The sequence below is a fragment of the Fundulus heteroclitus genome, chromosome 13 (genome assembly GCF_011125445.2).
Source record: "Fundulus heteroclitus isolate FHET01 chromosome 13, MU-UCD_Fhet_4.1, whole genome shotgun sequence".
Lineage (NCBI taxonomy): Eukaryota > Metazoa > Chordata > Actinopteri > Cyprinodontiformes > Fundulidae > Fundulus > Fundulus heteroclitus.
This window is the reverse complement of record NC_046373.1, coordinates 37,807,587-37,818,447: the sequence shown is the minus strand read 5'-3', so window position 1 is coordinate 37,818,447 and position 10,861 is coordinate 37,807,587. Positions and strand designations below refer to the sequence as shown.

The window sequence follows — 10,861 nt, the reverse complement described above, 5'->3', positions numbered from 1 at the left end:
GTCCGCCGAGGACCAGAACGGCACCAGAACATCCACAGAAGAACCAAACTCACTTTGTTACAGCTGGAAAACAGCAGAGAAGCTAATCTACAAGCGCGGCTTCACTGAACACCGACACAGAGGCTTCAGAACCAAACATGGGTCAGCGAGGCCCGTTTAAAAAATAAGACTTTTTAAAAGGGTTCCAGTTTCTACAGGCTTTACAGAAGGAGCCACTGAGAACGGATCAAAGCAGAATTTACCTGCAGAACTGATATTCTGGACCCGTGAAACTTAATCAGAACATGAAGCCTGAATGAAAACGAAACTCTGGATCAGAAGCTGAGGAACTTCATGCTTTCTGCTGCTTAGGGAACAAACTGCTGACATGTTCACCTCTGACCCGGTTCTGGTGCTGGAAGAATGTCTCATCGTGACCCGACAGCTCAGAGGGATATAAAGCTCTGGAGAACAGGACACGTTTGGTTAGGAGGAGAAGCTAAAACGCCAACCTCCTCTTCCTCCTCCTCCTCCTCCTCCTCTTCATCCTCCTCCTCCTCCTCATCAGAACAAACCGTGACCCAATCAGTCCAGGAGAACCAACCGGTCTCTGGGTCCGTTCTAGATGTGCATCATCAGAATTATTCTAGAACCCACAGCTTAAACCTCCCTCTGCTGCTGACTCTGCCAGGATCTCCTCCTTCACTGTGATTTACCGTAATCCTTGTAATATGTCTCCTCTCTGATTTAGACTGCACCTTTAATTATTGTTTAGCAGTTCCTCTTCAACATTAAGAGCAGTTCATCATTTCTGCAGAACTCTAGAGGATTTTTAATGTGCTAAATGATGCCTCTGATAATTTGCAGGTACAGCTGCCGTTGAACAGCCTTCATGTTCGCATTAAACAGGATTTACAGTCGGAAGGTTTGGCAGCTTTACGTTTAAATCAGACGGCGACTCTGAGCAGAAACATTCGGTTATTCTGTAGTTTAACCCATATTTGGATGTTTAAATCTACTGAATTATCATTAAATGTGTTTCCTTGTAGCTTGAAGAACCAAGAGACGACATCATGGCGACCGAATTTCCCTCGTTAGCCAACATTTGGGGGGAAAACTCTTTTAGTTTGAGGAAGTCCATTTTCTCTTTCAAAATGTAAATTTTTCCTTTACAGACCTGGAAGTTTCACGGAGGAAGCAGGTTCTGGACTTTCTTAGAGGCAGACGCCTCTGAAGCTCCGGTTCTGTAGCTCTGCATCATCTACAGTCACAGCTGGTGTGTCTGCGCTTCTCTTTACCTGTTTTTATTATTTTGCTTGTTGAATGGAGGTGAAATCATTCAGGAAACGGCAGATTAAAGGTGCCCAGAGGTACGGAGCGCACCTGGAAAATTCTGCCCGTGTTTCAGCAGGTAGTCAGAAAATAAAGCCGCTGTTTAAGAACCTCATGGAGCTCTGCTCACGTTCTACTGAGACACGGTGATGCGTGTTCCTAGAAGCAGAACCGAGAACTGTAGTTCCCGGCAGCCGACCCGGTCGGTTCTGTCAGGTTCCTGCAGGACCGAAGCTGCTGCCCTGGAGTCGGGCCGGGTCGCTCCGTTCTGTGAGTGGCTTTGGGTCGTCCGGCTCAAACCGCGGCGCCGTTGGACCTGGAGCTGCGTCACCTGCCAGGATTCATGCGTTTTTATTGCTCGGTGACATTTTGGTCCCATCTGGAGGTGCCGGCGTGGTTTCCAGGAATCGTAAATGTGAGCTGGGACATGTTTGCGGTGGATAAGGTGTTTTTGCTCTCAGCCGCGGCGTGTTGACTCAGACACCTTACCTGGGCAGGTCTGCGATACGATGATAACAGCTGCGTAATGAAAGCGCTTATCTGTGGCGCGCTCTGTGGCTTTATGATGTCTGGCATGGTGCTGGGCTCACAGCGTGTTTGGCTTTAAGCCTCTAAGGCTCTCATTACGCTCCGCTGGCTGTGATCTGTGTTTGCATCTCTACCTGCAGCAGCCCGGCTTTCAAAAGGTCACCAGGCACTCAGGAAACAATAATCCCACTTAAGGGAGTCCATTAAGCAACACTTTCTCGGTCTTTAATCCCCAGGAGCCCCACCGAGCCCCCCCGCTGGCCTCAAAGCAACCTCAGTCGTGACTGAAATTCACCTTTCCACATCCACAGGAGTCAGGAAACATCATCTTGTGGTCCTCCAGCAGCTCGTCTGTGACGGTGAGCTCCTCCAGCTCGGTGGTGAAGTGGTCCGTGCTTTCCACCAGCGACGTGTCCTTGACGGCGCTGTAGGTGAGCGCCACGCTGTAGGCCGCCGGCTTCTCCGAGCCCCGCCCCCCGCAGCGGCAGATCTTCCGGAAGGCGGCGCGGAACTTCTGAGACATGGCGTTGTAGATGACCGGGTTGATGGCGCTGTTCAGGTAGATGCAGATCTTGCAGAACAGGATGAACCAGTTGTCCAGGTACGGCTTGTCCAGGAAGGAGTTGACCACCACGAGGGTCCGGTACGGCATCCAGAGCGCGGCGAAGAGGATCACCACCACAGCCAGCATCTTCGTCACCTGCGGGGAGAGAAAGGACAGAGCCGTGAGCGGCAGCTGCTTTTAACGAGCAGCTCTGAGACAGAGAAGTTACGCCACGTTAGCAGAAAAGACACACGCAGCAGATCGTTTGACCCAGAAGAGACCGAGCTTCAGCTGCACAGAGGACTTCATGGTCCATCATCTCTGGTTCTTCCTCCAGGAGCATCTCTGCTAACCTCAGTCCTGCTGCCATCTTGGTTCTTTCTCCTTCAACCCTTCCAAGCAGCCAGACGGGTCCAGGGTCATGACCTCTGACCTTTGACCTGCTAAATAATGCATGCCACCTGCTCTAATAATCCGGCCCTGAACGCCTGAACCCGTCTGTCTCAGAGACGCGGTGAGGAGCTCCATCATCCTCAAAGTAAAGCTCCTGCTCTTCCACATCAAAAGGAGCCAGTTTAGGTGACATCTGATCTCCTGTGATCTCTAAAGATTTTCCATGGATGTCCCACAGAGAGAAGACCCAGAACCTAGGTACCCAGCTACGCCTCACAGCGCCTTGGGTTCTCCTAGATTAGGATGTCTCACTGTATGGAGATGTCTGGGTTCCCCTCCTGGACCTGCTGCCCCCTGAGACCCGATCTCAGATAATAAAAAGACAACAGATGGGCTGTTAGGAGGCTTCTGGAACCAGGCAGGAGGCCCTCCAGAACACGGCTGTAGCTACTGCAGGAATAAAGAGTGATTCTATGGTTTAACATCAGGGTTCTTCTCTGTAGGCCTGATTTTAACGTTCTCCATGTTGATGTGAAGCCGACAAAAACTCGTCACGCTGACAGGACAGAGGAGCTGACTGGTGACGTCTGTTTCTCACTGACTGAGCGGCCATGAGTCCATCTGTCGAGCAGCTGCAGCTCGGTCCCAACTGGGTCAGCAACAGAACCATAATCCCAAACAAAGCAGCTAATCCACAGCAGAACGGCCGAAAAATAAACAAAACAAAGGCTTTGGATGGTCTAGTCAAAGTCCAGGCTTCAACTTGATTGACCTGCTGTGGTGGGAAACTGAGCGAGAACTTTAAGAAGCTGCAGCAGAGATGTTGAGGAGACTGGACCGAACCTCCTGCTTTGTGTGAGAGAACCCCCTGACAAGGTTCTACTGCTGCTGAAAGAGGTTCTACTGCTGATGAAAGAGGTTCTACAGCTGCTGAAAGAGGTTCTACTGCTGATGAAGGAGGTTCTAGATCAGGGGTCTCCAACCTTTTTAAACTGAAAGCTGCTTTATTGGTGTTGTGTCATACGATGGGCTACCTGTACTAACCTAGAGTTCGCCTTAACTTTATGTAAAATAAACACATTTGTCATGCTTTCTTATAGATATTGTCCTTTTTAAATCTATTAAACAGAATAAAATAAAGTTTTAGATGCAGCTGATTGGCAGATGTGCTTTTTTTTTTTAGAACCGGCTCCTGGGACCCACATGTGGTCCTCGGGGGCCGCTTGGTGCCCGCGGGCCCCATGTTGGTGACCCCTGGTCTACAAGCAGCTGGAGGAGGTTCTACAGGCTGAAGACTCGAGTTTCCTCACAATAATTTAGGATTTAGTGACTGGATGCAAAACCTGCTGGCTTCCTTAGAGAGAATCTCTGAACCTGAACAATAAACTGAACTGGACTCTGTTATCTGGGATCAAACCTGGAAAACCTGGAATCTGTCTGGAAAGTTGGACTGGATTAATAATTTCTCTGAACTAAAAAAAATGCGTCACCCGTAATGTATCAGGATTTTTTTGTGATAAAAAGTTATTAAATATGAAGTCATGACGTTTTATTGGTTGATGGGCAGCAGCTGCGTCTCTAAGCTCCTGCTGATGTTTTTCCATCTGGGCTGCAGAGCAACAAAACCCTTTAAGAAGAGATATTACTGCAAGATCTGAAGAGGGAATGAATTAATTCAGAGAAAATGACTAATTTTCTTCCCCGTGTCCATCATATCCTCTGACAGATTTATTTTCTAACAGGGTCTGAGGCGTTCCGGCGCGCCACGGTCGCTCACCTGTCTGCGCGACGTGGCGGTGGAGCTGGAGTGCCGGGAGTTCTTGCAGCTGGCGCTCTTGTTGCCGGCCTGGTTGTTGTTGGAGGCGCTCGCTCCCTGCTTCTTCTTGTCTTTGGGGTTGGAGGGCAGCGGGTTGAGGAACAGGATCCGGGCGATGAGGCCGTACAGAACCGCGGAGAGCAGCAGCGGCAGCACGAAGAAGACGCCGAAGTCGAAGAAGTAAATGGGCAGGTACAACTTCCTGGGGACCCTGTAGCCGCAGGTGATGATGGTGACGTTGTGGTACAGCTGCTCCTCGGTGTCTGACAGGTAGAACCACATCCCGCAGTACACGGAGGTGAAGGCCCACACCGCCAGGATGATCTTCTTGGCTCTGGACAGGGTGCAGAGGAACTGCGCCTTGATCGGGTGGCAGATGGCGATGTAGCGCTCGATGGTGAAGGCGGTGATGGAGCAGGAGGACGCGTTGATGCCCAGGTACTGCAGGTAGGTGATGACCAGGCAGCCGGAGCGGCCGAACACCCAGGAGGCGAAGATGCTCTCCGGGATGGCGGGCAGTCCGGCGGCCGTCAGCACCATCAGGTCGGCCACCGCCAGGCTCACCAGGTAGCAGTTGGTGGGGGTCCTCATGTGTTTGGTGATGAGCACCACCAGGATCACCATGATGTTCCCAACGATGCCCAGCGTGCAGATCAGCAGGAGCAACAAGCTGCTCAGCACTTTGTACTGGATGCTGTTGTCCGTCCACGGCTCCCGCGTCTGGTTCAGGTCCGGAGAGGAAGAGGAGGAGAAGTTTTCCATCTTTCTACCAACTCCGGGGGTTTCTACGCAGCGAGCTCAGCTTCGCTTTAGCGCGACGGCAGAGCGCAACTTCTCTGCTTTACGCAGCTGCGGAAACGCGAAACCTTGGTGGATCTGAGCAAACCTCCTGGATGTGGGAGCTGCAGGTGGGATTCCTGTGAAAGACGCAGAGCCGCAGCCTCACGCCGACTGGAGGCGGTTCTGGTTCGGCGGCTTCTGCGCTCTGATGTGCGTAAAGAGCGGAGCGTCGCCTCGTCGCTGCCAGAACAAAGTGTCTGTTGGACAGATGGCGCTTTGGGTTTTGTTCCGTTTGGCACCAGCGCTCCTACGCAGAGATGATTAACCCATCACTGACCAGCGGCTAGTTCCGTCCAATCAGAACCTCTGATCAGTGAAACAGCCCAGAACCGGAGATGAAGGACCAAAGATGAGCTTCGGAACCAGCTCAGTTACACTGAACACAATTTATTCGCCTGGAAAGAAACAGATTTAGGTTGGTGAAAAAAATATTTGATTCATTATGAATAATCATAGTATAGTCTCTGAAAATGGCATCCCTCCCTCTATCTATCTATCTATCTATCTATCTATCTATCTATCTATCTATCTATCTATCTATCTATCTATCTATCTATCTATCTATCTATCTATCTATCTATCTATCTATCTATCTATCTATCTATCTATCTATCTATCTATCTATCTATCTATCTATCTATCCATCCATCCATCCATCCATCCATCCATCCATCCATCCATTCATTCATTCATTCATTATGGGAGAAAAAAAACTAATTTATTCAAATCTGTTCAGTAAAAACTCATCAAGTGCTTCTTCTGAATAATGAGTTTTTGATATGAAAATTTCGTCTTGTGTTATTAAACCTACATGATTTTTAATTTTGATATAAAGAAAGAGTTCTGTTACTGGGCCTCAGTAAATCTGCTGGTCTCACATGGATGAGCTGCCTCCACGCACCCCCCCCCCCCCCCCCCACCCTAACAACAGTTAATTTTACGCTCAGAAGCCTTTTAAACACTCTGATGGGACCTCGGTTCTCTTTATACGCCTGCAGACCTCACCGAGAACCTGCAAAGGCCGTCTAAGGGTTCCCTTTGGATCAGGCGAGGAGTTCCATGACGTGATGGGAGCTCAGAGGAGAGCTGCTGCTCCTCCACATCGAGAGGAGTCGGCTGAGGCGGTTCATCAGGACGACCCACCGTGGAGGTTGTCTGATAGGAGCAGAAACCAGTGACTTCTGGCCTGGAAGCAACGTTTGGTGCTGAGCTGGCTCAGCGATAACCCCTCAGAAGCTGAATATGTGATGATATGAGTGTTTCACCGAGCCTCTAATGGGACTGAATCATTTACAGGTTAGAAGAAGGAAGGACACATAACCTCTTTTCTATGGGTCTGAGATTTTCTTCATCATCATCATCACAGGATTCCTCAGCAGAGGTTGCTGCACTATGAAGGCTTTAAGTTCAGGATGTTTTCCCTCTGAGAGGCTGAAGCTTTAAACTCTGATCAGAATAAAGAAGAAAAGATGGAGGAGCCTGAGAAGAAGTCTTCGTTTCTCTCCTCTCTCTCCACGGGAACATGGCTGCGCTCCGTTCTCAGCTCTGTGGAGGTGGCAAACTCTCCTCCACACCAACTGTGCAGATTCTGCAGGAACCGGGCCGAGCACGGCGCCCAGGCTGCCAACTCTCACTGCTTTCACAAGATGATGGAGGCCTGAGTCTGCCAGCCGTCCTGAGCAACAGGTGGAGGGGAGTCACTCCAGGAGGACGCCTCCTCTCCTCCCATCACCCCCACACACGAAGAACGGATCAATGAGCTTCTTCTGGTCCGTTTTATTCATGTCTGACTGAAATAAGGTTGCTTAGGATTACTTCCTGTGTTTATTTTAGCACTTCTACAGGCTTTTCATTGAGGATTTGTCATTTGAATCGTAAACCAGAGTGAACGGCTGTTAAAACGAATCAAAGTCTGTTCCTGCACTAGATGTTCCAGACTGGCAAAAAAAATACATGAATGCATGAAAGAAAATGTAACCTTGGCAAATCTCTGCAGCTGATTACGCACAGAGAAAAGCTTTTACTGCCACCTGGTGGATGAAACTGGTCAGCACAAAATAAAAACTAAGGAAGCAACCTGTGGTCATTTATTGTGTCTTGATTTAAGTTTTCCTGCTTTAAATCAGCAGGTAACGACACAATGGATGTTCTGACTGGAAATATCCAGATGTTTGTTGAACATTCACACGTTTGAGCCTCTCCTGATCAGATCTGCAGCGGGATAAGAAGAGGCGACAGTAAAGGTGCTTCTCAAAACATCTGAGGAGGTTCGGTTGACTCCAGAGGTCCAAACAGCTTCATCTGGCTTTCCCTTCTCTCCAGAGGCCAGTGTGTGTCATCATCTGGAAAAAGGAGAAGATGAGACTGTGAGAAGCTCTCCTCTCCATGACGACACCTTGAGGAACCCGTCCAGGAACCCCAGCAGCAGCAGAGGCAGCAGAGCTCTGCAGGAGTCCCACCTGCTCAGCTTCAGCAGCTCCGTTTGAAGGAGGAGCTTCATGTGGGTCAACGGGTTCCTCCTTGGTTCTCTGACCAGAAAATCAGGCGGTTTGAAAGGCTGCAGGCAGGATGCGGTGCAGAGGCGCTGTGAAGCTTTGAGTTCCACCAGAACCTTCATCAGAACCTCCACCAGCGGCGATCACTACGAACCAGGACCGCCTCGTTTCTGGAGTTTCCTGCACGCTGGTTTAATGGCGAGCCCGGTTCTGGAGCCCACTGGGTTCTGGAGACGCTGCAGAGCCCATGCAGGTTCTGGTTCTCCTGGGTTTTGGTGCCTAGAACTCAGTAATGGCACCAGGCTCTGTTCTGAAAGGAGCTCCAGCCTGTAATTCTTATCTGAGCCGCTAGGTGTCCTCAGCTGCCTTGTTTCTGGCTCCACCTGTTCTGACTGAGCCGCTCACCTGTTGCTGTCCACCAATCAGCGGTCAGTCAGGTCAGGTCTTCTGCTGTTCTTCATTGATTTGGTTCTAGCAGCTTTGCTTCGGTTCTCAGACCTGCAGCCTGAGGCGTCTGCAGTGACGGATGTGGCTTCAACATTTCTAGTTTTTTCCTCATTTCTTCGTTTTCTACTCAGGAACAGATAAAAACACTTTTCTACTTCTATTCCCAGTCTTCCTCCTAGTTCTCCCTAAGATCAGCACTTTTCTCTGGTGCTCTGACCCAGATCCCAGCTGATGGAGACCCATTCTGATCTTCTCAGCCCTGGAGGTTCTCCACAGGTTCTCCACAGGTTCTCAGAGGGGTTCTGATCCAGGAGGTTTCCTCAGGTCTAATAATTATGATCTCTGAGCCACTTTATTAGCTTCATAACTCCATCGTGCTGCCACAGCTCATCTCCAAACTGTTCCTGGGCCTTTGGAAGACGTTGCTCTCGGTTTGACATGACTCCTCATCCGTGGCAGCATCAGGACGCCTCTCTGCTTCACGCAGGGAGCTCCTTCTTCCCCGGACATCCCAACCATCAGGCTTCATCAGAGGACGGTCCTGCTGCTGCACCTCCATCCCTGATCTTCCAGCAGCGATCCAGTGTGACAGCTGGAATAATCAGCTGCATTCAGGGAGGAGACCAGGCTGGGAGTGGAGGTGGGGCCGGCTGCGGTCTAGCCTGGGATGTGATTACTTTGTCTCTGGTTCTCCATAGAATGCTGCAACTGGATGGAATCACCCATTTTCTTTTATTTAATAAGTAGCTGAGGGATGTGTTATTATTATTTCCCACAACAGGCAACACGGTCCTGAGGAACCCCTCCTGCAGCCTAATGGACCCTCTGGGCCTTCTTCTCTGCAGCTGAAGCTCTTGATGATCCAGAGAACTTCCAGCTGCAGTTTCCTCAGCAGCTGTTTCCTGCGTGTGATGCAGCCTGCATGACGCTCGGTGCAGGATTTCATAACGTGTGAAAGCGAGGAGAGAAGTGGAGCTCTTTCATGGAGTAAAGCAGGTCTACCCTGAGCCTCCATCAGGGTCCCTGAGGCCGACGTCTCCTGGGATCAGAGCCATGAGCTCAGCGCTACGGCCGAGTTCAGACACATCTGCCAGCAGGAGGAGAATCTGTGCTGTGGAGGCAGATTTACTGAGTCAGTCCAGCCGGCCGATGACTCAGGGTCAGTCATAAACCACACGCCTCCCTCGGTTATTAATAAATACACCCCAGGGAGCCGTCTAATGCCTGGGCCTCTGATTATGAGGCACGCTTGGAGCTCCGCCTGGACCAGAACACAGAACCTGCTGCAGGAACCCATTTCTGACGTGTTGAAACAGAACCGCTAGAGAAGAAAATGTTTGTTTTTAAATTTAATTAACAAACCAACTATATATATATATATATATATATATATATATATATATATATATATATATATATATATATATATATATATATACATACATACATACATACATATAGGGAAGAGAAATAAAAAAAAATGAGTAAGTAGATTTTGACAAGGATAAAATAATTTGAAAGGATTAGTTCAAATGTAATATTAAAGAAGAGTTTAAAAAACAAGAGTTTAATGAAAGCAAAATAAAGAAAGTGAAAAAAACGGACAGTTTTAAAGGAGGTCCATCTGTTTTCTGCTCATCATCACCAACTATATATATATATATATATATATATATATATATATATATATATATATATATATATATATACACACATCTATATCCATAAGTCTATCTATCTGTCTATTATAAATATATATATGAATTTCTATCTATCTATCTATCTATCTATCTATCTATCTATCTATCTATCTATCTATCTATCTATATATATATATATATATATATATATATATATGATGAAGATGAATAAAGCATAAATAGTCTTCGCTTTAAAAGGGTTCACAAAAAAGATTTAACTATCAATTACCTGAATTATTCATGCTGTGCAGGATTTGTAGATAATCCAGTCAGACATTCTCTAATCATTCATAAAGGCCTCACTCATGATGTAAAAATAGCATGTATTGTGCATTTACAAAGACATACTAGTTATTTAAAATACGTTATTCATTATTTATGAAGTAACACTAAACAAAGACTCTTGGGTATGGATGCTTTTAGTCTTTAGGGTTAAAGTATTAGAGAATCTGTTAGCTTATATGTTATTAAATACAAGTCATCCGTAATTAATTGTGTAATAAACTGTTCATAATTAGTTTATGCTAATTAAGGTGTAGTTATCTTAAAGTGCTACAGAATATTTTTTTAAAAGCTAAGTATATTTTATTTATTTGTACCCTTGCTGGTCTCTCACGGTCTTTGTCTCTTCCAGATACTGACGGCTCAGAGTTGATCCGCACCGCCACTCTTTCCAGCCGCTCTGGCCTCCTTTCCTCCTGTTTTCTGGCTGCAGCTCTTTTGTAATCTGCTGCTCACAGTTTAATTTCACACAGTCCTGCTGTGGAAACAGGATTAGTCTGATGTG

The 10,861-nt window shown here is 47.8% G+C and overlaps 1 protein-coding gene across 1 annotated transcript; it reads right to left on the bottom strand.

Annotated features, from left to right (window-relative positions):
* Window positions 1–5,841, bottom strand: trhrb (thyrotropin-releasing hormone receptor b). Its single transcript, XM_012854048.3, has 2 exons — window positions 4,554–5,841; window positions 1–2,539 (listed from the first exon to the last, which is right to left on the bottom strand). The coding sequence occupies exons 1-2, from the start codon at window positions 5,352–5,354 to the stop codon at window positions 2,114–2,116; spliced, it is 1,227 nt and encodes a 408-aa protein (XP_012709502.2). The 5' UTR covers window positions 5,355–5,841; the 3' UTR covers window positions 1–2,113.
* Window positions 5,842–10,861: the final 5,020 nt, after the last annotated feature.

Excerpts from the sequence above, each read along its gene's own strand:
- trhrb (XM_012854048.3), bottom strand. The coding sequence starts at position 5,354 with ATGGAAAACTTCTCCTCCTCTTCCTCTCCGGACCTGAACCAGACGCGG. Across the intron at positions 2,540-4,553 it reads CCGCCACGTCGCGCAGACAG|GTGACGAAGATGCTGGCTGT; the intron begins GTGAGCGACCGT and ends CTCTCCCCGCAG.